The sequence below is a fragment of the Encephalitozoon romaleae genome, chromosome VI, assembly GCF_000280035.1.
Source record: "Encephalitozoon romaleae SJ-2008 chromosome VI, complete sequence".
In the NCBI taxonomy this organism is placed as follows: Eukaryota; Fungi; Microsporidia; family Unikaryonidae; genus Encephalitozoon; species Encephalitozoon romaleae.
In genome coordinates, this window is record NC_024901.1 from 18597 (window position 1) to 46003 (window position 27407).

Below are 27407 nucleotides of genomic sequence, written 5' to 3' on the forward strand. Positions count from 1 at the left end.
GAAAGATATACGATTTGTGTTTGAAGGAAAATAAATCCTTAGCAAACAAACCCTAGAATATGGAAAGAGAGGAGAAGGAGGGAAAGCGTGATGTTCGATCCAAGTGGAAGGGAGACTATTCTGGGGGGAATAGGTCGCAATGTGGAAAGCCTTTCTACTCTGATAGGCATGATCATTACAATGAATATGATGGCATAAGAAGAAGAAAAATAAACCAGCATCAAGGAAATTTCATTCGATATAGAGAAAACGGAAATTATCTAGGACGCACATCTCACGCGCCACACTCAAGAACTTGGACACCACGTGGGCCATATCCCAGTAACACATATGAAACGAGAGAAGGGAGAAGCTATGGAATAGAGCGCTCATTGAGAGGAGGCGAGGAATATGAAAGACCAGGAGGGCATTCTTACAGGAATGAAAAGTATGGACTGAAAGCAAAGAGGAATGGATCGCCTTCAAAAGCAATTGGGGTATTTGGACTGGGAGCCTATATAACCGAGGACGATGTCAAGAATTTTCTCAAAGAAAGGATTAGTGGAATAACGAACTATAAGGTTGTAATAGTCTATGACAAGTATAGTGGATTATCCAAGGGATATGGCTTCATTCAATTTGACACGCTTGATGACGCGATAACCGCTAAGAACAAGTTGTTAGGGCAAACCATCAAAGGAAAAGAAATAAGAATTGATTATTCCATCGAGTGATCCGAGATAAATCATTTATGTAATCTTTCAATGAAACATTGTTCAAGATCTTTCATAAAAGCGATAAGATTCAATCCAGGGAGATTTAATTTAAAAATTACTCTGGTCCATTACCGTCTGCAGGAGATTGCTGCCCATCTTCATCATCAGTGGTGCCTTCGCCATTCTGGGCTGAGCCTTTTTCTCCATCTTTCGAGCTTTCCTTGGTGTCTTTCTTTTGTATGGCTTTACTTATCAGGCCAGGCGTCCCTTTAAGCTGACACCCAAGATTACATTCTTCAGCAACAGTCTCAACAGTCTTCTTGGGAGAATCACACGGCTTACACTCATCATTATTGTCTTGAGGGAATGTACCTTTTACTCCTATAAGCTGACCGATTCCGTTGAAATTCAGCTCATCCCCTGAAGGGAACACTCTCTTTGTTTTCTTCTTTACTACTGTGAAGAACGGCTTAAGTCCATAATCGACATTGAGAATTAGAGAAATTAGTTTGTTCCCTCGGAAGAGTGCTGTAGCATTTCCTACCTTGGAGATTCTGTACTTAAGCATGTTCACGGCCTTATCGATTATTTTTGCAAGAATACATCTGTCAGTACCTTGTACAGCTCTTTCTATGCACTGGCCGCTATCCTTTGGGGTAGGCCCTTTGCTAACCTCCTTATTATAAATTTCTAAGGCCCTTTGCTTGGCTCTTTGAAACATCGCATTTGCTGCCTCAGAGTTTCTTTTCAGGCACTCGGCCATATTTCCTTGAAATATCTGAACACCTTCTACTTGCTTGTTGGCGCATCTGTTGTCCACACCACCAATCTTTTGCTGCACTCCAGGAAGAAATTGAGTAGGTGCTGTCTGCGGAGAGGCAGGTGTCTGGGGCACCTGAGCAGTGCTAACAAGAGTAACTACGGTGAAAAGTAACAACATCTTTAGTGATGTTTAAAAGATCTCTTTTATATTTTATTTTGCTGTGGGTGTTTCAAAATCCACAAATTACCTCTGAGTTTCACTCTCTGTTAGAAATCTGCGGGTGTTGGTTTCGATTTGACTCTATGGTCTACAAATTAAATTGGGAAATCCAAAACACAGCAGTGTAACAAAGCTTCACGACCCAAGTAATGTTCTTTTATGTGATTTCTTTTCGAGCATTAGCCCATAGATATTCATTGGGCACCTATGAAGCTATCTCCTACTCAAAAAGACCCTTTTCTCTAGAGGGGTTCTATTGACTTCAATTCAAGTCTGTGATACGTGTTTTTTGATTTTAAGATTTCATCTTTTGCATTCTATTTTAAACATAGAACCTGACAGAACGGCCGTGAATTACTATTTATTTCTAGAAAATGCCTAGGTCTAAGATTCCTCAGGTCTTGTTACAAAAGTATTAGAGGATTGAGGGTCTGCGACTATGAGGTAGCCATATACAAGAACGAACTTGTTAAAGATCTGAAGATCCTCATTGCCCTTAAAGTTAATCTCTCAATTTGGTTTCTAGGAACAAAAAGATAAAGTCTGAACAAATTTAATATTATATATAATGACAATATTACTAACTTCTGAGAGTATTTAGGCGATCCCTGCTATATGCATATGTCCCTTGGAAACCCCTATTTTATAGTAATTGGCAGAATAGATGCTTGGGGTAATTATACATGCGTTGTAAGAAGCACTATAGTCTTGTTTTTTCTTTAAGATAAGAAGATTAACTCATTTTATTTTAGCCTAGGATTGGCAGCAAGAAGAGTTGCATGGAGAGCTAATTGCATTATACATCCCGGGCGCGACAAAATACTCACTGTTGCCTATGATAACCGTTGGGGTTGGGGCTGCACAGGCTTCCATAGAATACCTCTCATTTGTTTGCTGATCGCACGAAGATGATGGTTTCTGTACGTCAACACAAGGACCCAATGGCCCAAGGCTTGAAGCGTATGTAGTAGAAGTAGGATACCCATTTCCACTGATCCCTGAGATTGGCGGCATTGCAACAGGATTTGGAACTTGGGGAGTAGGAGAGAACTGCCCAGACTGGCCGGTAACACTTCCATTCTGCCCTGCTTGGCATTGGGGAAAGCCTGGAACGGGTGAACTACCTCCATTTCCACTTCCATTCTGCCCTGCTTGGCATTGGGGAAAGCCTGGAACGGGTGAACTACCTCCATTTCCACTTCCATTCTGCCCTGTCTGGCATTGGGGAAAGCCTGGAACGGCACCAGGAAGGACTTGTCCTGGGGTACTTCCAGGGACCACCTGACATAAGTTAGCACCAGGTGCAAGAACACTACCTGAAAGAATTTGTCCTTGTTGTCCAGGAGCAGCAGGTGTTCCATTGGAATAATACCCTGGAATTACCTGGTTAGCAGATACAACTGAAGAAGGTGTTGTCACAACCATTTCTGTAGGCTGGAGAACCTTAGCAACAACAGGTGACGCTTGTACAGGAGCAATGATTGTTGATGTAATCGATGCAACTGTCAAGGAAGGCTGTGGTTGAATAACTTGTTCAGGAGATTCGCAAGGTGTTGCAGATGTTCCTGGTGTGTCGCAGTGCTTTAAAACAGAAATCTTGCATGTTCCCACATCTTCTGTAGGAGATGTTTCGTTTTCATTACTTGTCCCCGTTGGTGTTGAGAATGGTGCAGAAGATGGAGTAGGAGAAAAAGGAGCATATAAATTCTGTGGGTTGTATGCACAGTTTTTTATGGCCTCTGGGGTGCCAGGAATTAACACGTATGATGGCTGAACCATGCCCTGCTGTGGTTGAACCGAATCATAAGTAGGACTACAAAAGGAAGCTTTAGAATAAACATTCTTCAGCTTCATTAGCGCAACAGAAGCAGAGAGAATCTTGGAAATGCCTTTCATTTTGAGCTGTTCGTTTTCCGAGCTATTTATATTTTTATCTCAAACTTTAAGGTTTCGATGCTTCCAATGGACAACCATGATTCGCATGGGATGTTTCATCTCTGTTTCTATGGCTGAGTCTTGAGGTAGGTTTCTGGAGAAACAATTGGATTTAAGCTGAAACTAGCCATTCTGAGAGATAATGGGCTGAACAATAGGCCCGGTGAGTTTCCTTCGATAGAAAAGAAATCTGGATTTCGTATTAAGGCTCGATATAATCTTAAAGGGTCAGAGCTTTCTGTATATGTATCTGCTTTAAGTTATATAACAAATGAGCATCAATTTTTTAATCCCAAGGTATGAAGCTGAATTCAGAGATTGATGGTTCGGAGAACAAAAGAGAAGGCCTAAGATATATAACCCAGGCTGTATTCCAACTGCTTAGAGAAAATAGGGCCTGCACATACTCGTTTATATGCAAAAACATTGTGTTTCCCAATACTGAGACGCTCAACAGAAGAATATACGATGTCCTGAATGTAATGAAGGCAGTAGGATTGATTTCAAAGAGAGGCAAAAGATACTTCTTGGTAAATGATGCAAGTGATTCTGATAGAAGAAAGGAGGAAGCGAAAAAGTTGATGGAGATGAAGAAGGTGTTCAAGTTCATCGTGGATAGAAACTCTGCTGCAGAAGACACCCATTTAGAGAGACTATACTTACCATTCATGGTTGTGAGCACAAGTAAGAAAGCAGACATCCATTGCGAGACTAACGAAGAGAGAAACTTCTTTGTATTCAAATCTACCAAGCCTCTCAAAGTCAATGAGGATCTGGATATACTGCGCGAGATATATGAGAAAGCACATTCCAAAGAAAAGACAACGGATTTTTCTATAGTAGATAGACTTAGCAATGAGAGGTTTGAATACTTTGAGGAGAATAATTATCAGCGAGAAGGGCTGGATCCAGATGCATTCTTTTTTAGTTTCTAAAGATCCTCCGTATTTATTGCATACTCAGTTTTCAAATAGAAGATGAGGTCTGAACTTAGAGCATTGGATAGGCATTTCCGGTGAATAGAAGGGGTCCCTTGTTACATATTTGCAGTAGTGAGAATAGACTCTTTCAAAAAGAGCATCTGCAGGCTTGTCTGCGACAAAGACAAATACCAAGCCTGTGATTGTCCTAAAGATCGAAATGGTTCTGTTCCTGAAGTAAACAACCTGTCTTGATGCAGGATTATCCATTACTTTTGATAATATCACACTTACTGAATACAAGGAACTTGTTAATATTAAAAAGCTATTTATATCTGTATTCTCTTCTCTCTCGTACTTAAAGACCATTCCCCCTGATTTGTTTATTATGAAGAGCTGCTCCACAACCATAGGGAGGCATATGAGTGAAAAATTAAGCTTTAATGATTAATCATTAGGATGAAAAGAGGATAATGTTTTATTTGAATTCAAACACTGGGATCCCCGGATCAGCCCTAGAACTAACGCAGACCACGACCTCAAGCCCGGTATTGTCTTCGATGTAATGTTTATATGTCTTTAGAACCTCATATTCGTTAAATTTCATCGAATAGTTCTCCGGATGGTTAAGATAGTCCATCGAAAACAAAATACCTTTTTTCTCCGGAACTCCAAACTCCTTAAGAACTTCCCTAATAGCATCTATTACTTTTGATGAAAAAGACGACTCGTTTTTTCTCATTTCTTCCGAAATATTGATATTCAAAATCTTGCACTCACAGGCGATTTGATCAACAATACTCATGCATTTTCTCTTCCACTTAGAGTATTTAACCCCAACCAATATTTTGACTGTGTCGCATTTTCTCTTCCTCTTCTGTATCATAAGCCTCTTCAAAGTACTTTTGAGATGGGAGACTCCGTCGATTTCTGACGTATCAGACAAAAATGGAACGGGAAGAGAGAAACTTGAATGAAAATATGTTTCTATCAGATGGCGTGCCAATGAGGGTATAATGGGATACAATAACTGAGTCATAGTCTTAAAAAGTAAGAACACAATTTCATCATTGGCTCCTCCTAGAATGTGATACATTTCCTTTGCATGTATCATTTCATAGAACCCATGCTTTACCACATCTCTGTACAACATGTCTTCATGTGCACGAATAGTATGGGTGATATTCATAGAAATTGTCTGTAGAAGGAATTTGTCTGCAAAGCTCATCTCATCATATTTCCTTATGAGACTCAAGATACAAGGATCAAAGCTCTTGCCGATACACAGCTCCTCGATCATTTTTACATATGAGTAAAGCTTGAGAGTAAAGGCATTTGCATTAAACTCCATAAAATTCGCATCCTCATTTGTATCTCCACACACTGCTAGGCACATTCTTGTTGAGCTCACTCCAAACTTGTCTAGAGACTCATCAACAGTTAAAAAGTTTCCAGAGCTCTTGCTCATCTTTTCGGAGTTCAACATAAGATACCCATTTGTAAATATCCTCCTCGGCCAATGCTTTCTTTCAAACAAAGCTACATGATTGAACAAAAAGAAGATGAGATGGTTCTTCAACAAGTCCTTCCCACTTACACGAAGATCAACAGGATAGAAGTAGTTGAATGACTTTCTGCAGTTCTCTAATATTTCTTCAAACTCCTTAAGTTCCTCCGTTATCCTTTGGTTAAGGAAGATATAATTCCACACATCATCGGAAAGTTTACTGCTTGGAAATATCTCATCCTTTCCCTCCAAATCCTTATATAAAAAGTGTTTGAAGGTGCAGATTGCCATGTAAACAGTACTATCACTGAGAGAATCAATGAGATATTTTTCATCCCAAGGAATTCTTGTCCCCAACCCAAAAGATCTGGAAAACCCCCATTTTCCTATCCATGACAAAGCATCTTTCAAAACTATTTTTGTATCTTCGGTACAGATCAGATCATCAATGCATTCCTTGACCTTTTCCTTCCATTCGGCATCATCATAGTTTATGTACCATTGGTCTGTCAAGGCGACAATACACTTTCCTCCAGACCTACTTATGACTTCTTCCTCAGGCTCATAGAACTTCAAAAGATATTTTGTTTCTGCGAGGTGTATTTCGGTGTTTTCGACTTTACTAATAAACTCGATTTCCTTTGTGACGTGCTCTAACAACTGACCATCCTTCTTGCCTTGAATACCCTTAACACTGCAGGGCACATCTCTTTCGATAACATCACATTTTATTTCCTTTCCAAATGCTTCAAATCGTTTCTCATTGAAGAAGCTACCCTTAACAGACCTCCTTGCATTTACTCCACACACCTGGGCATTTATGTTTTCAAAAATATCCTTCTCTACAAAATAGTTCTTATCATTGTATTCAAACTCTACAAAATCGCTCTGGCTTCCAACAATCGCTTTTGATGGTGTACATCCCTCCTTGATCCTTGCAAGAAGAAACCCTTCTTCGAACATTAGCTTGCACAAAACCACCCTGACAGGTTTCACATTTTCTCCCTTTCTGCGATCATGATCTAAGCATGTCTGCTTATCTATTGGACAGAATATGGAGTGTCTTTTCCCAAAAGACAGATACCCAAGTTCATTCAATCTTTTAAACTGCCACCTGACGAACGAGTCGTAGTACTTATTAATGTCAGTGGTAATAAACGACCTTCTCCAATCTATGTTTCCGTGGAATCTCTTTAAGGATTTTATACATAGATTTGGAAATGTCCTTACCCAATGGGTCGGATCTGTGAATGAGCTAACATCCTCAAACCCAAGGTCCCTTATGATTTTCTTTACAGAAAGATCCACTTCTCCCCCATTAAGCTCCTCTTCAAGCTTCTTTGCTGATGCACTTATGGGCATTCCTGTGCAATGGAATGCGAATGGGAACAGAACATTATATCCCTCCATCTCCTTGTAATAGCTGAAAAAGTCTGCCTTTGACACAGAAAACAGATGTCCAAGATGCAACCTTCCATTCATGTAAGGCATGGGAAATGTTACAAAGAACTTCTTCCTCTCGGAGACATCTGAGACCGTGTCTCTTTCAATTTCAAGCGAATTCAAATACTTCAATTTGGATCTCTCTTCCATCTATGGGGCTACAAAAAAATTGATAATGCTTTTTCTGACTTGAACCTGTGCTTAAAAATGGGCATTTAATACTCTAATTAATCGGGATTTATTTGATGAATCATTTTCGGCCCTTCCTCCTTTTCTGCCATATGGTATTAATTAATGAGCCCTGCTGCCCACACATGTTCTATACTGCATTGTTCGTAAATGTTCTGATATATCACGGCTTATGGCGGAATCTTCTCAGACATTTATTCAACAAGTCCTATTCTTTGAGTTAGAGGAAAAGTCAGGAGTAGTATAATAGAAGAGGAGTTGGTCATAATAAATAATTTTTGAGATTGGATCCACTGTTGATTTCCTCAATGACTTAATGGTCCTGCATAAATCAAGCTTTTTTAGCCCCATGCATGGATGACTGTTATTTCTTTCTTTATTCTTCCTGCAAATTTAAAGACAGATGTACGTATAGACATAACGAAGGCTGCAGAAACAATCTGGTCACGTGTAAGAACTGGGAATCTAAGATCCCATGCAGCGAGGATTGCCCATACCGGCATTCGAAATTCCATCTCAAAAAGAACCGCCGTGAGGAGATGTGTTACTGGGAAGATAAGCCTGGTGGATGTACCAAAGATAGATGTGAGTATAGACATACAGATCCCACGAAGGATGCGTGGAAGACAAGGGCATCCTCTGAAGAGCCTGCAAGGCTGAGACCGAGCATATCCCCGTCTTTAGGATCTGAGGGGCACCATATCTCAGAGGATACCAGACTAAAGGATTATGAAGAAGTAATGAGCATTCAAGACAAGCCAACGGGTTCTAAAGATAGCGCTTCCGCAAGCAAAGAGTTTGCAGAGGAGGAGAATAAAGAAGACCAGGATTCTCATGAAAACTCTGTACTTCCGAAGAAGGATGAAGACATAGACATCCCCTCAAAAATAGAGCTGAAAAACAATGTTCTTGAAAGGAGTCCTTCTGAAAACACACAAGAGCCTCAAAATAAAAGAGTCAAAACAGAAGATCCATTAGATACTATAAGCAAAACTGTTGTAAACTTGGAAGAACTAGACAAGGAGATTGAAGAGCTGGATAGTATTCTGATGAAGTAAGTTGTGTTATCGAAATTCTAAAAGCCTATACAAAGCATTACGTTAATAACGGTTTTTGTGAAGATTTTTCGGAGTCATGCTTTAGTGTAATAGTTCATTTATTATTAAGTAAATAAGAATGCCTATCAATAATAGCACAATTTCCGAATTCCATATATGGCATATGATTAAAATAACTTATATAGATTCTAGTATCCCCCGATGATGGAAAATACTTCTGAGGTGAATACTCATGATCTTGATCTCAAAGAAGTTACGCTTGAGGTTCTTAATCAGAATGTGTCGTCTAATGAAAAGTATGCTAGACTTATTAATGGTTTAGATGCAGGGTTTGAGTATGGAAAGATGTATGCTTTCATGGGAACGAGTGGAAGTAGTAAGACAACAACGATGGAAGCTATTGCAGGAGTAATTCCATATGGATCTCGAACCAGAGGAGAAATCTTAATAGACAGTAAGGAAAGAAATGGTGATGAGTGGGAAGGGAAATCTGCGTATGGAAGACAAGAAGGATACACCATTGAAGAGTTAACTGTTGATGAGTTTATTTACTACTCTACCGCCTTTTCCTTACCTAATGAAAGTAAGGAAAATATCAAGAAAGCCATGGATGAAGTATTGAACAGCCTTCTCGGATTAGAGAATGTCCGAAATAACCGAATGGAGAATCTTTCAGGGGGAGAAAAAAAGAGGGTGGTCATTGCAACGACTTTCATGAAGATGCTTTTACTTGAAGGAAAGCTGAAGGTAGCGCTTCTTGATGAGCCAACCAGCGAACTTGATTCTGGATTAGCAATGGATGTAGCAAAGTTTCTCAAGGATTATGCCAGAAGAAGTGGTACTATGATACTTGTGACTATTCATCAGCCTGGACATGGACTTTTTAATACATTTGATGGCCTTCTGTTTATGGACAAGGGGGTAAAGATATACTCAGGGCCTACTAGCGGTTTCATGAAGTACTTGAATTCCAAAGGGATCTATAATACAAGCAAAGAGGAGACCGATTTAGAATTTATATTCGGGGTGTTCAATGAAAAATCTGAAAGAGGGAGGCTTTACAAAGAGAAAGTAGAACAGATTAAAGAAGAGAGAAGGAAAGAAAAGAAAGATAACGAAAGGTTTAAGGACTCAGTTGATACACCCATCAATTTCATACCCAACTTTTCAAAAGCCATCTCTTTGGCCAAAAGACAGCTTATTATAGACTGGAGAAACTGGAATCTCCCACATGGATTTATCTCTACTATCGTTCTAGCTTTCAGCTGTATTTTAGTGGAAAAATTTATTATTAGGCCGAAGTACAATATAGGCGAGAAAAGTTTCCTGGTATACATTATGTTTAAGCTTTTTTCAGTACTTTTATCAAGTATTCCAAATAGATTATTGAATGGTGTTAGATATACTACTAAAGAAGTTTCCCGCGGTCTATATGATGCCGCCACACTATGGTTTTCAGCGTTGGTTATGGAGATCCTTTTGTCCATTCTCCAATTTGCAATTTTCTTTGGGACTATATACTATTTTGGGCTTGTTAAAAAGGAAGAAGCCTTTTTTTTGGGTAGCCGCTTCATGATGTCAGTTTTGGCGAATAGTACATTCCGTCTGATAATTTTATCTATAACTGACCCTTTGACAACCTTTGGAAGAATTATAGGGGTATTTACGTCTCTCATTCCCATGATTACTCTTGTGATATCGATTATTAGTTCTGTGAAAGCCAAGGTCTCGAAAACCTCATCTGCCCCAACATTTCTTAAGAAGTTTTTTGAGTCGTTGTATGCTATGCTTGTGCCGAATGTCGTTATTGACGGAGATATCTTCAACTACTGTTCTGATAAATTGAATAATGAAGCTACAGAAGTCCCATCATTACTTCGTACCATTAAGAAGAGTATCCCTAGTAATATCCTTAGTGATGAAACAAGGGGATTATCTCAATCCAAAAACGGATTTGTCTTATCTGCCATGTTATTGGTCTCACTGTTTGCACTTAGCCTCTTAGGCATTTCTTTCTTGGACAGGAGATTTACACCCTCTATGCGCTACCAGCTTTCCAATGATAAGGTTGTGCCTGATAGAAGTTTTAGGTCAAAGATAAGGTCTCTTACTAAGGGCGTTTGGTTTAAACGATTCCTAATAACTCTTTTCACGATTTTAATAATCCTAACGGTAACCTTTGCTCTTTATAAAAAAGGCCTTCACTTCGAAACAACAGATTCTTCTGATAATGGGGAAGTATACAGATCAACTCAACCCGTCAAGTAACCTGAGGCTCTACGATGAATCCTTTAGATTGGATTTTCCCTTTTTAATTAAACGACCGATTTTATCTCAATGATAATTTAGACTTGTATTAGTGTGATCTCTGGTTTATTGTATGGTGTAGGTGGAGATATCCCGTCCCAGAGCTTTATCCCATTGTTTGTGTTTACAGAAATAAATATACAGTTAGGTAAACATTGTTAATGGAGACCTCTATGGAGGAGAGCTTATCCTATGATGAAAATCTCCTTGATAAAAAAGCTTTCAGGAGCTTCCTAAGACTGAGCAGAATTCTAAGGCAATTTCCTAAGAGGAGTGGCATTGAATGTGTTCTTTGCCAAGAAAAAACAAAGATCCACAACCTTCATGACATGTTCAAGGCATATGCCTGTGCAGTTTCCTGCCTTGTCCATCACACGGAATCTGTTGGAAGTGTGGATATCTTGGTGTTTTTCGAGGTCGAGGACTTCGTAATGAGAAAAATAGGGCGAAGAGAAATGTGCATAGTCAAGGATGTTCTAGATTACAAAAAAGACACCAAGGAGATGTACGAGGAGGCATTAAGGGATCAACTGGTGGCTGTGTTCAAGACATATTTTATAGAGGATGCCATCAAAATTAATTGTGAGCAGGATATTGAATCAATAACTTACAAATACTATAAATTGGCAGATGATAGCCTAAGAAAGGAATTTACGACAAGAAGTCTAGAACTTGTTCTGGTTATTCTGTTCAAGAGAAACGAGATAATCAGATTCTTCAAAGTTTTTTCATCCAACAAAAAGAGCCATGCCGCCTTCAAGCTTGCATTGTTGCTCACAATGAAATCTGAATCTCATATCTCAACAGAAGGCTTGCTAAAAGAGTTTGAAGGGTTTTCATTTGAAAAAGATAGTTTATTTCCATACAGTGGGGATATTGGAAGCCTGTGCAGGATCAGTAAGATGCTAGAAGATTCGGAAATGGACACTGGAAAGTGGTTTGAAATGCAGAAGGAAAGAGTGTATTGGGAAGAGTGTGTTCAGATGTGGGCGGTAAACAGAGAAAGTGATGCGGTTGCCATGGATAACTCGATGGTAGAGCTTTGCATAAAAAACAAACGCTATGAAGATGGATGGCTGATATATAAAAGTGATATAGAAGGCACCAATGTAAGCGTCAGTAAGGCTTGTATTCTTTGTTTCAAGGGGCTAAAGAATAACCCTGAAGGAAACACCTGGAAGGCTAGAATAGGAGAGGTTGTAGAGTATTCCATATCTACCGGTGACATTAGCTCACTTCACATCCTAATAGATGAGGTTATGATTAAGCTTCATGAAGTTCCACCTATCCATAGAGTTTCTATTCTCAGAAGATTCTCAAAAATGATTAGATGCTTGCATAAGAATGAAGATTTGGTTGTGAGCTTTTTTAAAGGGCTTCAAGAATTATGCGCCAAATGCGAAGATTTAGAAACACGAGATCTATGTGTAAGGTACTCTGAGAAAGCCTATGAAGAATGGATAAGAGCCAAAAAGAAGAAGTTTTTGTTTTTCAAAAAGCAAAGCCAGCAAGATGTTCAGATATACAGAGCCTTGCTTGAAATTTATGGTACTGTGAAGGATTGTGGGAGGTTCTACAGTGTCTATCAGGACCTTATAAAATCAAATGTCGAGCCAAGCAGGGAATTGTGTATGAAGTTAGAAAGTCTCCATATTCAAGACTGTGAGGAATGCATCTTAAAGAGAAACCGAGTTGTTGTAAGCAAGAATGGGAGAAACGCATTTAATTTCCTGAATAAACCTTAATACGTTCTACCATCTTCTTCGAGGTTAAGGATCCTGAAATAGATGGGCTGTGAAATACATATTCTTGGGAGCTCCCGGCCTATATACCAACGGCTCATTAAGTAAAGGATGCACTGAGATGACCCTGATGATAGGAGACTTTAAAGTGATAAAAAAATGTAGCACAACAAATGCAAGAGTTTCAAAGCTCGAGCTAAATGATGTATGTCTTGAACTGCCTATATTTATGCCTGTAGGGACCTATGGAGCGATGAAGGGAATACGTGTCTCTGACCTCCAAGAGAAAATGATCTTGGCAAATACATACCACCTTAGGGCATTGGGGAAAGGCATCAAGAAGTTTATGAAGTATAGGGGAGGGATGCTAACAGATTCTGGAGGATTCCAGATTGGGAGTCTGCCTGATGTTGTTGTCACAGAGGAAGGAGTGAAGTTTGGAGCCACATTGTTTACTCCTGAAGACAGCATGGACATACAAATGAAGCTAGGTGCTGACATTGTTATGCAACTTGATGATGTTGTAAACCCATGTGATACCAAGGAAAAGATAGAAATTGCAATGAGAAGATCCATTAGGTGGATGGACAGATGCATCAATGCAATCAACAGTCACGGAGTTAATGGGCATAATAAGAAAGTCAAGAGAGAGATGAATGTTCCCCAGATAAAGCTTGACGAGAAGAGCACACAGATATTGTTTCCTATAATCCAGGGAGGCCTTGACGAAGAGCTAAGAGCAGAAAGCATTGCAGAAGTTCTCAAAAGATCTCCAAAAGGTCTTGCAATAGGTGGACTTAGTGGAGGAGAAGAAAAGTCTGAGTTTGCAAGAGTCGTTCACTTTTGTATTCAGAATCTTCCGGAGAATATCCCAAGATATCTTATGGGAGTAGGGTATCCCGAGGACATTGTGGTATGTGCAGCGTTAGGAAGTGACATGTCTGATTGTGTCTATCCAACAAGAACTGCTAGGTTTGGAAAGGCTCTTTCTGATACAGGAGATATCTTATTCACATCAAAGCTTAAGAATGATAAAAGAAGAATAGACGAGTCTTGCGATTGCTATGTGTGTTCTAAATACTCAAGGGCATTTATATTTTCCATCAAAGGAACCACCAACTTCTGCATGCTTCTCTCAGTTCATAACTTGCATTACATGAGGAACCTCACAAGGAGAATCAGAGAGTCCATAATGGAAGATAAATATCCTGAATTTATTAAAACCTTCATGAGAAGAAGATTCAGAGAAATACCCGAATGGATAAGAATAGCTCTTAGAAAGGTTGGGGTAGAAGTCTGAAACTTCGGACAATGCAGAAATCTCGTCATCCAATCAGTAAATGCATTATCCAATCAGCTTTTTTGAGTGAAGTCCTTGACAACATCAAACTTCAGAAGTTTGTCTACGATGTCCACATGTCCCAAAAACATCCTTCGGCAGCATATTCTTCTCATCCCCAGCTCATCAAGTGCTTCGGCCTCCTTTTTATCTGTTCTCAGAAGTTCTAGATATGGCTCCCACTTGCTAGAGATTTCCTTTCCACAAGTAAAGCATCTTATTGGGATTATCATTTTGGAGAGGGCACGGATTTTGACGCTAAATGGTTACAATAGTTACATCCGACTATACCCTGAGATGTGGATAAAGCTTAAAGATAAAGAAACCGGACAGCCATATTTTTACAACACAGAGACAAGAGAAAAGACGGAGAAAAAGCCTATGGAGGGTTTTAGGTTGTATCATATACTTATAAAACATGAAAAATCCAGGAAACCTGTGGATGTAAGCATCGATGAAGCCCTCTCAAGAATAAAGACAATATACGAGGACTTAAAAGCAAAGGTCAATGATAAGAACTTTAAAGACCTCTTCAAGGAGGCAGCATTTAAACACTCCCAATGCTCGTCTGCAAAAAGAGGTGGGGACTTGGGGTTTGTATGTGGAAATGAGATGATGAAAGAGTTTGAGAGGCCTGCATTTTCTCTTCGAAAGGGTGAGATGTCAGAGCCTGTGTCTACACCCTCGGGATTCCATATAATTTATCGAAGGTAAACTAAATGTGGCAGCCTCACATTATTTAATCAAGGTTGTCTTACTAATATCCTCCCCATATCTCTAGCTATTAGCTTTTCTTGTTTACACATATAGTCAATGGCCTTCCTACACATCCACTCGTCTTTTCCTTCAAGTCGTCTGATTAGGTCGTTATATCTTATTGATCCTCCAATTGGTACAAGTAGTTTTATCCTGCTGCAAATTTCTTCAATGTCGCTGATCACATCAGGACGAATCATTCCTTCCAGCATATGCCCTTGAGAGACAGCATTCATTGTGCTTACATTAAAAAGCCTTATTGCTTCTTCCACATGCTTTTCCGTAACAATCTGACTCAGCTCCATCTTTGCAAGTGATTCTCCCACACGTATTATTGCTTCCAGTTGCCGAACTGTTATCGGTATTGCATTTCGCTTAAGAGTGCTATGCTCAAACTCCCTAACCTCTTTCCTAGTGTTGACATAGTATCTTGACAACTGCCTAGATGCTGCATCGGAAAGCGTTGGAAATACCTTACTCTTGGCATATTGTACATATCTTTTTATCACATGAACTGGAATGATGTCCTGCTCTTTGTCTTCCCTCCACCCCCAGTCTCTTTTATCGTCCTGGGATGGGTCTAAATGGCCATCATCCTCTTTGTTCTTATTCTGATGAACAGAAAGTACATGTCTTGCAAGAACAGCATCATTCGGTCCAAATTTATCCTTCAGTATGAATATGCAGTCAAATCTAGATAGAATCGTGGCCCCGAACTCGATGTTCTCATCAGGTGTCTTGTAATCATCATATCTTCCAAAAACAGGGTTTGCTGCGGCAAGGATACTTGTCCTAGTGTTCAGCATTGTTGTTATTCCTGCCTTTGCTATTGATATTGTCTGTTGCTCCATAGCCTCGTGGATTGCAACCCTATCATGCTCATTCATTTTGTCAAACTCATCGATGCAGCATATTCCATTATCTGCAAGCACCAAAGCCCCTCCCTCAAGGTAGAACTCCCCGCTACTATCTCTTATGACGCTCGCTGTTAGTCCCGCTGCAGAGCTACCCTTCCCACTGGTATAAACACCTACTGGCGATACTAACTCCATGAACTTTAGAAGCTGCGACTTGGCCATCCCTGGGTCCCCTAGAAGAAGAACATTGATATCTCCTCTCAGGGTAACCTTGTCTTCAAACACCCTTCTAGTCCCTCCAAATAGCATGCAAGCTAGAGCTTTCTTTACATCCTCATGCCCATACACAGAAGGTGCAATTGACTTGGAGATCTTCTCATAAATGTTTGTCTTGCTAAGGCTTCTGAAACTTTCTTCCTCTTCTTCCGTAAACATCCTCGAAGCTTTGAGGTTTCCATCTTCAAGCCCCGTTACCTTTACAATTGGAATAGAACTATCCCTGATCATCCTCATGCAATAGATCCCAGTAACAACAACTTTTGATCCAGGAATCAACCTGTTGACCATCCCTTTTTCCAGGACCAGGCTGAAGTGTCTAGGTGTTTCTCCAACAGGAATGTCCTCAAAAAACTCCTGAATCTTCACATACTGTACATCTATCACCCGGCTTTTCTCAGGTATGACAATATAGGGATCAGTGGGGCATTCTGCCTTATCACATACTCTTGGAATCATGTCTACTACCTCCTTACTGTTAAGACAGTTCCTACAAACAAGAAACAATGTCTTTGGCTTTGTGATAACGGAAGATGCAGAAACAACTATTCCCTGGATCTTCACTATTTTGTTTGTTTTTGATGCATTTATCTCTCTGATAGGTATACTCCTACCGCTGGAAACCAGGCAAAGCTGAAATCCTTGTACTCCTTTTGTATTATATCTGCCAATTATGGCTTCTTCAAACCACTCAATAGCCCTTTCAGGCCTTCTAGACAATTCCTGTGACAAAAGATCGGAATATTGGTAAATATGCTCTAGCTTGACCGTCAGAGAGAAGTTGTTCTGATTTATATTTGATGAAAGCACATGAGAGTACTCTTTGTGTGTTGTCTTAAACTGCTCGATAAATCGGATGAATTCATGCTTCACAGCCTCTCCATTCACAACAAGATCGTTGGTCACCAGGTCGATGCTTGCAATTTTATGTTCATCCCATGACATTTTGAGATGGGTTTTCTTTCGTACAATTCAACAATTAGAATTAAACACAGCTGGCTCTATCCCAGACATGGGCCATGACCGCATAGATTCAATAGACAGAGGAGTCCCAAGACATACAAACACTTATATACATGCTGTAATCAGCCTTCTAAAGCAGCATGACAGGCCGGTGACCTTTGAGGAAATCAAGGACAAGACAAGAATCGATCTCCACAACAACTACATGCTTCTCCAGTCTATTAAGAAGAATCCGAGGATTGTTGCAACTCACAGTACTTTGATGTTTAAGCCTTTATATTCAATAAGAGGTGTAGAGGACTTGAGAAAGGTGATGAAAGAGATAAATGGAGAAGAAGGACTAGAAATGAGCAAGCTTATGGACTCTCCTGTCAACATCACACCCTTTGTGGAGGAGTTAAAAAGGAATGATGAGATAATTGTGCTCAGCGACATAGACGGGTCAGAGATAGTGTTCTGGAATGATATGCATGAGAAGCCCATTGATCCCCAGATAAAAAGCCTATGGAGTCAAGTTAGGATATCCACTTACCACGATCTAATAAGGGAGCTTAATACTGCAGGATTGAAGACAGAAAAGGTCGAGAACATCAAAAAAAGGCCTACAATTAAGATTAAGAAAGACAGGAAAAGCAGGAGGAGGATCAGAATAACCAATACACATGTAAAGGGGCTGGACCTAAGCGGGGTACAAGATGAGAGGTGACTTCCCATCCAATTGTTAGCTGTTTGTAACGAAATGCATTTATTAAATGGCTGACCTTTTTCAAACTGTTGTCTTATATTCTAGTCCATCCACACTGTATAGATGGCAATCTCGTAGCAGAACATCGATATTTTCCCTTATTTCGTTTTCCGGATACTTAGATGAAAGCATCTTGATAACTACATTGATGTGGAGTCCATTCTCATCTTGGTTCTTTCTGTAACACTCTAGTATATCCTCTTGAATTCTGTCAAGTCTTGCTCCGTCGCTCCTTACTTCTTCTCTTTGGAGCTGCCTGGTATAAAACAAGTGCTGATGGATACAGTTCAGGAAATGATAAGTGATAAAGTTTGAGTCTTCGACTTGGGATAGATGTGATACGGATACACTTCTCTTTCCATTAAATGTTCTGAGAGACCCATTGACCTTAAAAAGATTTTTCTCTTCGAGAATTTTGCATTGTTCTTCTTCATAAGAATTACTTGGCCAGAATGTGCAATCCACACTTCCTGTTCCGTCCTCCAAAACAAACATCGATCCCGTTGCTGATATCCTTGATGAGACAACCCAGCCAATGATCTGAACGTTTGTGACCTCTGCAGAGTCTATAAGGTGCGCTGAAGATATCTCATCAAACTCGCAATTATTAATCTGCTTGATTGTAAGTGCTCTCAGTGTCTTTATTCCTAGAAACTCTCTTTTTGGAGAGCTTTGGATGTATCCGCCATCGCTTCTGTCCATATGGGTCCGGAATTTCCAGTACCAAAAATTTACCCTTTGTGATGAAGATTAATGAATCGGATCTCTTCAAGAGATACAGAATCGCCAACCAAATGGCCTCGAGCTTTCCTCTAATGGTTAGGGAGTCCAATGGGACCGTCCTTGTGACATCGACAACACACACGAGTTATATGACATATGACGTAAAAAAGATGAATCTTCTTTTCTGTGGGCCTATCTTTGGTAGAATTCACTGCACATATCAGAGAGGAGATGTTGTATATGTTGGATCATACAGAGATGTTTATGTCACCACTCGAGGAAGGATTGTCCGTTGTTTTACCCTGCCTTTAAACTCTAATCAGTCTAATAAGAGGATTAGGGTGTCTGAAGAAAGTATGGAGGCTATAGTCAGACAGATACTTGGGTTTGGAGAGATGATCCTGATTCTAACACAAAACGAACTGTTTGTCACAGAGGACCTGAACGAGATGTACAAGGTTGAGCATGATGGGATTGAGAGGCTGTTCCATCCCCACACATATGTCAACAAAGTTGTTAAGATTTTTAAAGAAGGGAGGATGGTGCTGTTCAATGTGTCTTCTAGAAAGGAAATATATGTGTACAAGCCATTTGAGGCACCCATAACATCAATTGAGCAAAGCCCTGTGGTTGATGTTGTTGGAATAGGGCTAGAGAATGGTTCCATACACATATTCAACCTGAGGACAGATAAAATTCTGTTTTCATTCAAGCTCCAAGATGCAGTTGGCGAGCTTAGTTTTGGAGGGAATCACCTTATGGCAATAACCAAGGAAGGGATGTTTATATTTGACCTGAGCTCAAAGAAGAAGGTAATAACGGTTGAAAACAGTGCCACCGAAGTGGATGGAAATGAAGAGAATCCTGTTGGGGGGATACTAAGTGGAAGATTTTTAGATAACCGATCTCTTGTTGTATCTACAAAGGACTCCCTGACTGTCTATGAAGTGGAAAATTACAGTCTTGAGACAGTTAAGAGAAGGAGAACATATAACGACGAGATAATAGGGATGGAGTTTATAGATGAGAGAAATGTGCTTGTGTTCGGGCCAAGGTGTGTGTTCAATATGAATGTATACAGGGACGAACAAAACTTCATGTTCAAGTTCAAAGGCAACATTGAGATGATAGACGTAAACAAGAATATAGTGTGTTTTGGAAGAAGAAGTCTCTATGCCCTTAATTTCTCGGAGAAGAACTCGAGGCTTATTCTGAATAAGGACGTCAATTGCCTGGCTGTGTACAAAGACTTCTGTTGCTTCGGGAAGGACAAGATCATTTTAATCAATCTTAAATCGAAGCTTGTTCATAAAGAGTTTGCCATAGACGAGGAGGTAGTTGACTTAGCAATGGACTTTACAAGGATAGTTGCAGCCACACGTTCTGGAATACGTGTATACACTCTGAAAGGGGAGGAGATCGGTAGATATGAACAGAAGGAAATAGTGTCAGTCAGACTGATGGAGAACTTCATTATTATCTGCACCCTTACTCAAGTTCTGTTTTATGACGATGGAGTCTCAAGAGCATTTAAGATGGGAGATGAGATCGTGGATTATTGTTTATCAAGTGACTCGAAGTGGATAGCCATTCTATGCAACCGGAATGTCTTTCTTTATGACATTCTGACCACAACACTTCTTGACATGCTTGCATTGGATAATGAAGCGAAGTTTATCAGGTTTTCTCCCAACCTTGACTTTCTTCTGGTTGTATCCAGAGGTAATGATCTTATCCTGTTTTCTAACAAGAGTAATTTCCAGTCATCTGCAAGGCCTAAGGAAGCAGCCTTAAACTTTTCAGAGTTCAAAGAGAGGAGCAATGCAAAAGAGGCTGTATGGAAGCACAAGAGGGGGAGTTTGTATTCGGAGCTTCTACTCTTGAAGGGGTTAGAGAATAACTTGGAAGGAAAGGATTCCAGTAGTACAGATTCATCAAAGATGCTAGAGAAGCTTTTAGATGAAGACTGGATAAGAGGGATGGACAAGAATGATATCCTAAAGGTTGTAGATCTTATCACACCTCATGCTCTTACATCCATGGACATTTTCCAAAGAATTTTGTTCAACGTGCTAAGGTACAAATCTCATCTGTTGGAGTCCAGGGACATACATATCTTGAATGAGAAATTCATCAGAGAATGGAATGACTTTGAAGAAGATGCAATGAAAGTTATGGGATATCTTAGTGTTGAGGCTGATGGGCTACTTCAATAGAGCAATCTACCTTCAGATGCTTATCTTCTTAGAATAACGAACTTGGAGGCAACCAATAAACAAATTGATATACCTATTAGTAATAACATAGATCTATTTGTAATAATGGTTAAAGGTTTGACTTCTTGACTTCTCAGATGCAGTAGTTTTATGGAAGAGGAAAATGAGGTAAAAACAGGGAAGCATACATCATACTGGTCAAGGCACCAGAGATTTCCGTCTCTAGATGGACACTTCTCACTAGAAAACCTTCCAACCCTCTCACACATTAAAGCTTCTGTTTGCAGTACTCCCTTCTTGCAGGCACCTTCTGGAACGGGTCTTAATCCGTCCTTTACATACCTGATCCTGCATTCGGGGGACTTTCCATCACAGTAGCTACCCTCTTCACAGTCCATCTTGTGAACGTTTAAGGTTTTTTCCTTACACGTCGTATTTCTTGGGAGCAACTCGCAATCTATACAGCATCTTCCATTTCTATCGTCGCATTGCGCCCAAGACCTCAGCTTGCATTGACTGGTGCAGCAGATAGAGCCATTCGGCAGCCCCGAATCACACTCTTTCCCCTCTCCCATCACCCCGTTTCCACATGTATCTACCTCACCAAACTTCGATTCATTTTTCAGGATAAAGTTCTCTATCTTCTTTATGGTCTTGTGACTGAGTACAGCATTTTCTTCCTTCTCTAATGGACTCTCCTCTTCTCTCATCAAGCATTTTTCATCTAGTTCGTGCTCTGCTCCTAGGCCATGTGCTATTTCATGTGCTAGCACCTTTCCTTTATAGAAGTATGAATCTGATTCAGAGATTCTGATAACACCAAATCTTCTGGTAGAAGAGCCTATTCCTCCAACAAACGTCAGCCCATTCACCTTTATGCTGGATGTTTGAAGAAGAAGAATCAAGTTTGATGTCTCTAGAAATGACCCTGCATCTGTGTCTGTCCTGGCAGATCCAAGAATTCGGCTGAAAGCACTCAGCACTCTGATACTATCAGCCTTTTCTATGTATTCTGGATTGAAGTCCCTGGTTTCTGTCATTCCCAGATTATGCAATCTGCTAAAAGGTTCCTGCACCAGAGGTTTATCTACAACATTGAGTATACCATTCAACGATAGTTTGATTCCATGAATGTTCCATTTATTTCCTTCGAACACATTCCTCGCATTCTTGAATATTTCCATGGTGTCAAGGTTTATATCTGGACCTATCTCTTGGACTCTGTCGTAATCATTAATCAAAAAGACCTTGATAACTCTTTTCCCTCCTCTTGCTTCAACATGCTTCTTGGCATCCTTTTGTGCATGCATAGAGGCCTGTCCTAGTTCCTCGATTTCAACTCTTCCATCTTCGGTTGATTTGATTTGATACATGATTCCAGAGAACACAAATGATCCACGGATGGAGTTGCAAAAGGACATCGACCCATAACATTCTTCTCTGTCAAGACATGTAATAGAAAAGTCGCAGAGGTTCTGTCTCATAAGCACTCCATTGGCTTCAAGAGACGAATCGCTCAATCTAAGCCTGAATTCCCTTCCAAAGGCCCTAAAGGTTAGAATGAGATTAGAAGATAAGGGAATGCTTTCCATGGGAATGATTCTGTTGTCCAAGCTCGCAAACACCATGCTTATTTCTTCTGTTTTACAAGGCACAAAAGCGAGCAGCACAAATAAAAGCATATTGTTTACCACCTTCCTGGGAGCTTTGAGTTATGAAACAGCCTCGGCTTACATAGTCGTATCTTCAGATAGGTAAAGAGTAGAGTCCCCTTGATGATAGCGAAAAATTTGGCAGAGGTTAAGGAAAGGTTTGACAATAGAGATATTGAAGAAGCGAGGGGATTTGAGGTTGAGAGAATATCTAATTCTTGTCTTGTCAGCATGGGAACGTCCCGATTGTTAACTGTGTTTCAAAAAACTGTATCAAAGCCATATATCGACAGGCCTCATGAAGGAATAATAAGCTTTAGCGTGTCTATTGGAGGGAAGAGACATGAGAAATTACTGAACTTCCTTCACAAAGTGTATACTAAGCAGAAAAGCATTGACTTGGAAAGCCTATGTGTTAAGCTGAATGAAGAAGTTACATTTATTCACATAGACTTAAGAATCTTGTCAAGCGACGGAAATATCTACAGCCTTGCTGTCAAAGGTGTGAATTCTGTGCTAGAAGTACTTGGAGTGAAAATGAACTATATGCCTCAATGCTTCTTCTACTGTTCGATTGGAAATGTGATTGTTACTGACCCATCTGAGGATGAACAAAAGGAAGAAGACTGGAGCTGCATTGTTGTAATGAAGTCGTTCAGGGAGATAATTTTCCTCGAAAAGGTAGGAAAGGAATGTGGTATAGAACAGGTGCTTGAGGCTGTTGACAGATCTACTGGGAATTTTGCCATGCGGATTCCAGAAATAGAGAGTGAGGAGGAATGTGGGGGCATTTGATAGATAACCTCTACATCCGGGGTCCCTTCTAATGGGGGTTCTTTTCCAGGGTGCAGAATCGATTATCTGGGATGACGGAGAGACTGTTTCAAAGAGACGCGTGAGAAAGGCCTATAGGATTGAGGCGTTAGACACAAAGATAATAAACAGCAGGACAAGGAGAGAAGCAAGGATCCTTAAGAAACTTGAAGTTGTTGGAATTCCAGCGCCAAAGTTGATAGATGTACATGGCAACACCATTGTGATGGAGAAAATAGATGGAATGCCTCTAAAAGAAAAGATTGATGACAGCGATGACCAGAAAGCCCTCTTCTATGATTTAGGAGTTCTTGTGTCAAAACTTCATCTTGCAGATATCGTTCATGGAGACTTAACGACATCAAACTTCATTTTTAGAGACAAAATCCATGTGATAGACTTTGGATTGTCTTATGTCTCTTCGAAAGATGAGGACAAGGCTGTTGATCTGTATGTCTTTGAAAAAGCAGTTGGATGTAGACACGACACCAAACTTCTGGAAAGCTTCTATGAGGGCTACATGGCCAATGGAAGTTCGGATGTGTTGAATAAGCTAGAAACAGTTCGTTTAAGAGGTAGAAAAAGAGAGAGAACAGCTTTTGGCTAACAGGTAACTTTATTAAACTGAATGGATAAATGTTTTGTGAATATGAAAAGGCAAAATGCATCATCCGAGAATCGAACCCGGGTCAGCCAGATGGCAACCGGCTATTATACCACTAAACCAATGATGCTTGTTGTACCCTCTCCCCGTGCTGATCACTTGATCTGCTAGCAAGGAAAATGGTCCTTTGAAATAGCAAGATTCGTTATACATACAATAGATAGAACACTCTGTTTAATTCACATACAATTACTCAACATTTATCCCATACTTCTTCATTATATTCACAAACTCTCCTTTAAAATTCTCGGCAGCTTCGATATTATCATCCAGAACACTGTCTATTATTCTCTTTACTAAAAACATGACTCTATGCCTTTCACATTCTTGAACACTCTTTCTATTTGCCAATTTGTTTCTATTTAAGATCTCATCTATGTCAGAAACAAGCCCCACCATGTCGGATATATGTTTTCTGCTCCCCTCCACAAGCTCCTTCAATTCAAGATAGATCCTTCCATCCCTGTCAATCTTTTTGGAATTTATCCCTTCCCGCAGTGAAAGAACAATCCTCTTTATCTCCTCATTCTCTTTCCTAAGCTCAACTATTTCCTCTTTCTCGGTACTCTTCAGAGACTCAATTGTCTCCTCCAGCTTTTTTATCTTCAATTCATAAAGGTGAGTTTGATCTCTGGAAATCTTCCCATCAGCAGAGACCCCTCTAGATTCACATACAAGGCCCTCCCTAATCTTCTCGTATCGTATAAATATTCCGTGTTTGTCTTTGCAATGGAAATACCTTATTCCATTCACACTTCCATTATTAGCCCCCACAGGTTCATCTAGCTCCAGCCCTATCCATTTCCCATCCTTCGACTTTATCTTTCCAATGTACCTAACAGTCCCTTTGAACTTGTCTCCAAGCGTCAGCCTATCATTTACCATCAGCAGAGACATCCGGCTTCTGCACCCCTTAACTTGTTCTAAAAAAATAGTCCTTGCCTAATGGATCAAGACTCTATCATTCTCGACATCCCAGAGCTCGATGAGGTTCCAACCATAGAGCTCGATGATCTGGCTTCCTCCGCTTCAATAGAAAACGAATCTATTGCCTCTGCCAGTGAAGAAATCGACAGTACCACCATTTCCAAGATACATGAATACCTTGATAAAGACCTCGAGGACCAGGATCTCCTGATAGAAAAGCTAAAAGAGTTTGAAAAGAAGATAGATGCCTACATGAATATATACAAGGCTCATAAAACTTAGAAAGAATTGTCATCCACCAAGTTTTAATAGGTAAAGTAATAAAGAATCACCTTTTCTTATGTCTCTTCTTCATCATATGCTTGTAATTATCATGTATAGTCTTTTTGATCCTCTCCTCTCTTTCTTTTTCTTTCTTTCGTAAATTCTCCTCCTTCATTCGGCGGAGTCTCTGTATGTTTTCTTCCTCTTCCCGATCCTTTTTTATCCTTTCTTTCATAATGTTATTCTTCATCTCATGTTTCTCTTTGTAGTCAGGAGGAATCGGTAACTCGATCTTCTCACTAACAACAGAGATCCTCCTCTTGTCGAAAGGAAGCTCGTTTTCTATTTCTTGCGGAAGGCTGTAATCCTCATCAGTGTCATCGCATTCTTCCTCCTCGTTGGGAGAAGATTCCTCCTGGCCGTAGTTATGGGTAATCCCTAAGGCTTCTCTTATCTCATGTAGCCTTCGAAGTCCCCTCCATTCATTTACCAGGTTGTTTACAGGAATAAAGATTTTATATGCCTCTACAGGAACAAAACATCTCAATGTTATTATATCGCTCATCAGCATGTTCCCCTCAAAAGTAGCTCTGTAAACCCCGTTCTTTCCATGAGGCGCTTTAACCTGTCCTCTGAGTCCGCTCACAGCCTTAAGTGATGCTCCCTGGAACTTTAGCACCTCAAGGTCAGAAGTAAACATGTCTTGAACAAATACTGTATTTTGTCTGATTTCTTTGGGATATCCAACCAACTTCAGCTTCTTGACAAGCTTTGCATCTCCATTAACATCTGTTATTGTTCCCAGCCCCAGAACCTTAAAGTCTCCCTTTTCACTGTACACAGAAAACCCAGTTCCTGCAGGCACAACAGGCCCATAAAAAGAGACGTTGCAATGCATAGACTCGGGTGTGTACTTTATAACTCTGTTCCTAGTTGCATCTTTCATGCTAAATATTGGAACACTCTGGAACCTCCTCCATCCAACAGAAAAGATTACAGGCTCATTTGTTTTCAGAATCTTCTTGTACCATTTGTATCTCTTGACCTTCCCTTGAATAATATTCATTTCCTTCTCAGCTACAAGAAAGCTCCCGAGAATAATGACATTGCTGAAATCAACTGTCTGAGGAACATGATTAGACAACCTAATCTTAACATACTTCCCAGGAATAATAACCCCAGGAACCATCATCTCTTCGTTCCTTTTTATTTCTTCTTCCAACCTTCTTTTTTCTCTGAGTAGGATGTTGCTGCTTTCTTTCTCTTTCTCTTCATATCCTTTGTTGAATTTCTCAATAAGCTCCTCTTCAGTAACTGCTTCCTTTTGGAACCTGTCAGATGTCATCTTCTTCAGCTCTTCAAATCCAAGACTTGATTCATCTTCCTCTTCCGCCTCCTCTTCTTCCTTTTCTTCTTCAGAATCCTCTCTGTTCGAGCTCTCCGAAGATACATCAGCATCGGACTCCTCGTCAATACTCTTTCCTCCCTTGAAAACCCTGATTTCCATGTCCTGTTCAACTTCAATCCTCATTCCCTTCTTATCTTCAGCTTCTCTTTTCTTTCCCTCATTAACCCCTGACATCGGAGAGTATAGAACCTTCGACCTTTGTGAGAGTTTGCTTTCACCATGGGTAGGAACTGGGTCCATTAGGACTTCAATGTCAGCTATCTTACTATCCCCAACCCCAGGAATATGGACCTCCATGTCTTTCCTCATCAACCCTCCCCTTACATACCCATAGACAAATGTCTCATCAACTCTGTCCACAATGATATGTGGATGCATGCACTTCCATTCAATAGGCCTATATTTCATGACTCCAATCGACCTGCAAAGCTTAAGCAGATCAGAATCCCCGTATCTTCCGTCCTCAACCTTTCCAACATAAAAGAACTTGATTCCAGGGCATATCTCCTCCCATATTCTCTTCTTTATCGACTTTAAATGTTTCTGGTTCTTGCAGCTATCTACATTGGTCACAATACACAGAATCTTGGAAAGCCCGTGAGATATCAGTAGAGTGAGAAACTCAAATGTTTCCATCTCCAACCCAGATCCTGCATTGATGGTGAGAATGACTAGGTCAGACACTTTCGACACGTCGACAAACTGATGGATGTCAACCCTTGATTCAAATAGAGTGATCCTCTTGGATTTTGATGGAGACAGTGTCACGGGGCCCCGGGGATTATCTATCAGTTGATGAGTAAAGTACTTCACTATAGATCTCATTAATGTCGTTTTCCCGCTTGAAGGTGGCCCTACTATTGACACAAACGCAGGGGGGAGGTCTTTGTAGAACATGTTCTCTATTGGAACCCTTGCTATCTTCTCCTCATGCCGTAGCTGTCCGTCAGTCACCCTTCTTGGCTTCTTAGTGTCTGTCTTCTCATTCATGAATTTTAGGGTGAATGCGAATAATAAATAACATCT

The 27407-nt window shown here is 40.2% G+C and overlaps 20 protein-coding genes and 1 non-coding gene across 21 annotated transcripts; 11 read left to right on the forward strand and 10 right to left on the reverse strand.

Annotated features, from left to right (window-relative positions):
- Window positions 1-59: 59 nt before the first annotated feature.
- EROM_060140 (putative nucleolar transformer 2-like protein) lies at window positions 60-713 on the forward strand (the record flags this gene model as incomplete). The annotated part of the gene is made up of 1 exon (XM_009266331.1): window positions 60-713. The coding sequence occupies one exon, from the start codon at window positions 60-62 to the stop codon at window positions 711-713; it is 654 nt and encodes a 217-aa protein (XP_009264606.1).
- A 97-nt stretch (window positions 714-810) lies between these two features.
- On the reverse strand, window positions 811-1635 carry EROM_060150 (polar tube protein Ptp2; the record flags this gene model as incomplete). The annotated part of the gene is made up of 1 exon (XM_009266332.1): window positions 811-1635. One exon carries the CDS (start codon window positions 1633-1635, stop codon window positions 811-813), a length of 825 nt encoding a protein of 274 aa, XP_009264607.1.
- A 795-nt stretch (window positions 1636-2430) lies between these two features.
- On the reverse strand, window positions 2431-3573 carry EROM_060160 (polar tube protein Ptp1; the record flags this gene model as incomplete). Its single annotated transcript, XM_009266333.1, has 1 exon — window positions 2431-3573. The coding sequence occupies one exon, from the start codon at window positions 3571-3573 to the stop codon at window positions 2431-2433; it is 1143 nt and encodes a 380-aa protein (XP_009264608.1).
- A 338-nt stretch (window positions 3574-3911) lies between these two features.
- On the forward strand, window positions 3912-4547 carry EROM_060170 (putative E2F/DP transcription factor; the record flags this gene model as incomplete). Its single annotated transcript, XM_009266334.1, has 1 exon — window positions 3912-4547. One exon carries the CDS (start codon window positions 3912-3914, stop codon window positions 4545-4547), a length of 636 nt encoding a protein of 211 aa, XP_009264609.1.
- Window positions 4548-4571: 24 nt separating this feature from the next.
- Window positions 4572-4943, reverse strand: EROM_060180 (transport protein particle complex subunit; the record flags this gene model as incomplete). The annotated part of the gene is made up of 1 exon (XM_009266335.1): window positions 4572-4943. The coding sequence occupies one exon, from the start codon at window positions 4941-4943 to the stop codon at window positions 4572-4574; it is 372 nt and encodes a 123-aa protein (XP_009264610.1).
- A 67-nt stretch (window positions 4944-5010) lies between these two features.
- On the reverse strand, window positions 5011-7632 carry EROM_060190 (leucyl-tRNA synthetase; the record flags this gene model as incomplete). The annotated part of the gene is made up of 1 exon (XM_009266336.1): window positions 5011-7632. One exon carries the CDS (start codon window positions 7630-7632, stop codon window positions 5011-5013), a length of 2622 nt encoding a protein of 873 aa, XP_009264611.1.
- Window positions 7633-8024: 392 nt separating this feature from the next.
- EROM_060200 (hypothetical protein) lies at window positions 8025-8729 on the forward strand (the record flags this gene model as incomplete). Its single annotated transcript, XM_009266337.1, has 1 exon — window positions 8025-8729. The coding sequence occupies one exon, from the start codon at window positions 8025-8027 to the stop codon at window positions 8727-8729; it is 705 nt and encodes a 234-aa protein (XP_009264612.1).
- Window positions 8730-8930: 201 nt separating this feature from the next.
- On the forward strand, window positions 8931-10997 carry EROM_060210 (White ABC transporter; the record flags this gene model as incomplete). Its single annotated transcript, XM_009266338.1, has 1 exon — window positions 8931-10997. One exon carries the CDS (start codon window positions 8931-8933, stop codon window positions 10995-10997), a length of 2067 nt encoding a protein of 688 aa, XP_009264613.1.
- Window positions 10998-11197: 200 nt separating this feature from the next.
- EROM_060220 (hypothetical protein) lies at window positions 11198-12781 on the forward strand (the record flags this gene model as incomplete). Its single annotated transcript, XM_009266339.1, has 1 exon — window positions 11198-12781. One exon carries the CDS (start codon window positions 11198-11200, stop codon window positions 12779-12781), a length of 1584 nt encoding a protein of 527 aa, XP_009264614.1.
- Window positions 12782-12908: 127 nt separating this feature from the next.
- EROM_060230 (queuine tRNA-ribosyltransferase) lies at window positions 12909-14078 on the forward strand (the record flags this gene model as incomplete). Its single annotated transcript, XM_009266340.1, has 1 exon — window positions 12909-14078. The coding sequence occupies one exon, from the start codon at window positions 12909-12911 to the stop codon at window positions 14076-14078; it is 1170 nt and encodes a 389-aa protein (XP_009264615.1).
- Window positions 14079-14186: 108 nt separating this feature from the next.
- EROM_060240 (peptidyl-prolyl cis-trans isomerase) lies at window positions 14187-14831 on the forward strand (the record flags this gene model as incomplete). Its single annotated transcript, XM_009266341.1, has 1 exon — window positions 14187-14831. The coding sequence occupies one exon, from the start codon at window positions 14187-14189 to the stop codon at window positions 14829-14831; it is 645 nt and encodes a 214-aa protein (XP_009264616.1).
- A 29-nt stretch (window positions 14832-14860) lies between these two features.
- EROM_060250 (DNA replication licensing factor Mcm5) lies at window positions 14861-16951 on the reverse strand (the record flags this gene model as incomplete). The annotated part of the gene is made up of 1 exon (XM_009266342.1): window positions 14861-16951. One exon carries the CDS (start codon window positions 16949-16951, stop codon window positions 14861-14863), a length of 2091 nt encoding a protein of 696 aa, XP_009264617.1.
- Window positions 16863-17675, forward strand: EROM_060260 (transcription initiation factor TFIIE subunit beta; the record flags this gene model as incomplete). The annotated part of the gene is made up of 1 exon (XM_009266343.1): window positions 16863-17675. One exon carries the CDS (start codon window positions 16863-16865, stop codon window positions 17673-17675), a length of 813 nt encoding a protein of 270 aa, XP_009264618.1.
- Window positions 17676-17735: 60 nt separating this feature from the next.
- On the reverse strand, window positions 17736-18416 carry EROM_060270 (replication factor A protein 2; the record flags this gene model as incomplete). Its single annotated transcript, XM_009266344.1, has 1 exon — window positions 17736-18416. One exon carries the CDS (start codon window positions 18414-18416, stop codon window positions 17736-17738), a length of 681 nt encoding a protein of 226 aa, XP_009264619.1.
- Window positions 18417-18457: 41 nt separating this feature from the next.
- EROM_060280 (hypothetical protein) lies at window positions 18458-20653 on the forward strand (the record flags this gene model as incomplete). Its single annotated transcript, XM_009266345.1, has 1 exon — window positions 18458-20653. One exon carries the CDS (start codon window positions 18458-18460, stop codon window positions 20651-20653), a length of 2196 nt encoding a protein of 731 aa, XP_009264620.1.
- A 20-nt stretch (window positions 20654-20673) lies between these two features.
- EROM_060290 (zinc metallopeptidase) lies at window positions 20674-22335 on the reverse strand (the record flags this gene model as incomplete). The annotated part of the gene is made up of 1 exon (XM_009266346.1): window positions 20674-22335. The coding sequence occupies one exon, from the start codon at window positions 22333-22335 to the stop codon at window positions 20674-20676; it is 1662 nt and encodes a 553-aa protein (XP_009264621.1).
- Window positions 22336-22428: 93 nt separating this feature from the next.
- On the forward strand, window positions 22429-23100 carry EROM_060300 (RNase PH-like exoribonuclease; the record flags this gene model as incomplete). The annotated part of the gene is made up of 1 exon (XM_009266347.1): window positions 22429-23100. One exon carries the CDS (start codon window positions 22429-22431, stop codon window positions 23098-23100), a length of 672 nt encoding a protein of 223 aa, XP_009264622.1.
- Window positions 23101-23131: 31 nt separating this feature from the next.
- Window positions 23132-23725, forward strand: EROM_060310 (O-sialoglycoprotein endopeptidase/protein kinase; the record flags this gene model as incomplete). Its single annotated transcript, XM_009266348.1, has 1 exon — window positions 23132-23725. One exon carries the CDS (start codon window positions 23132-23134, stop codon window positions 23723-23725), a length of 594 nt encoding a protein of 197 aa, XP_009264623.1.
- Window positions 23726-23781: 56 nt separating this feature from the next.
- On the reverse strand, window positions 23782-23852 carry EROM_060320. Its single transcript has one exon. It is a non-coding gene; the product is annotated as a tRNA-Gly (tRNA).
- A 119-nt stretch (window positions 23853-23971) lies between these two features.
- Window positions 23972-24679, reverse strand: EROM_060330 (dynactin complex subunit; the record flags this gene model as incomplete). The annotated part of the gene is made up of 1 exon (XM_009266349.1): window positions 23972-24679. The coding sequence occupies one exon, from the start codon at window positions 24677-24679 to the stop codon at window positions 23972-23974; it is 708 nt and encodes a 235-aa protein (XP_009264624.1).
- A 358-nt stretch (window positions 24680-25037) lies between these two features.
- On the reverse strand, window positions 25038-27371 carry EROM_060340 (GTP-binding protein; the record flags this gene model as incomplete). The annotated part of the gene is made up of 1 exon (XM_009266350.1): window positions 25038-27371. One exon carries the CDS (start codon window positions 27369-27371, stop codon window positions 25038-25040), a length of 2334 nt encoding a protein of 777 aa, XP_009264625.1.
- Between the last annotated feature and the right edge of the window lie 36 nt (window positions 27372-27407).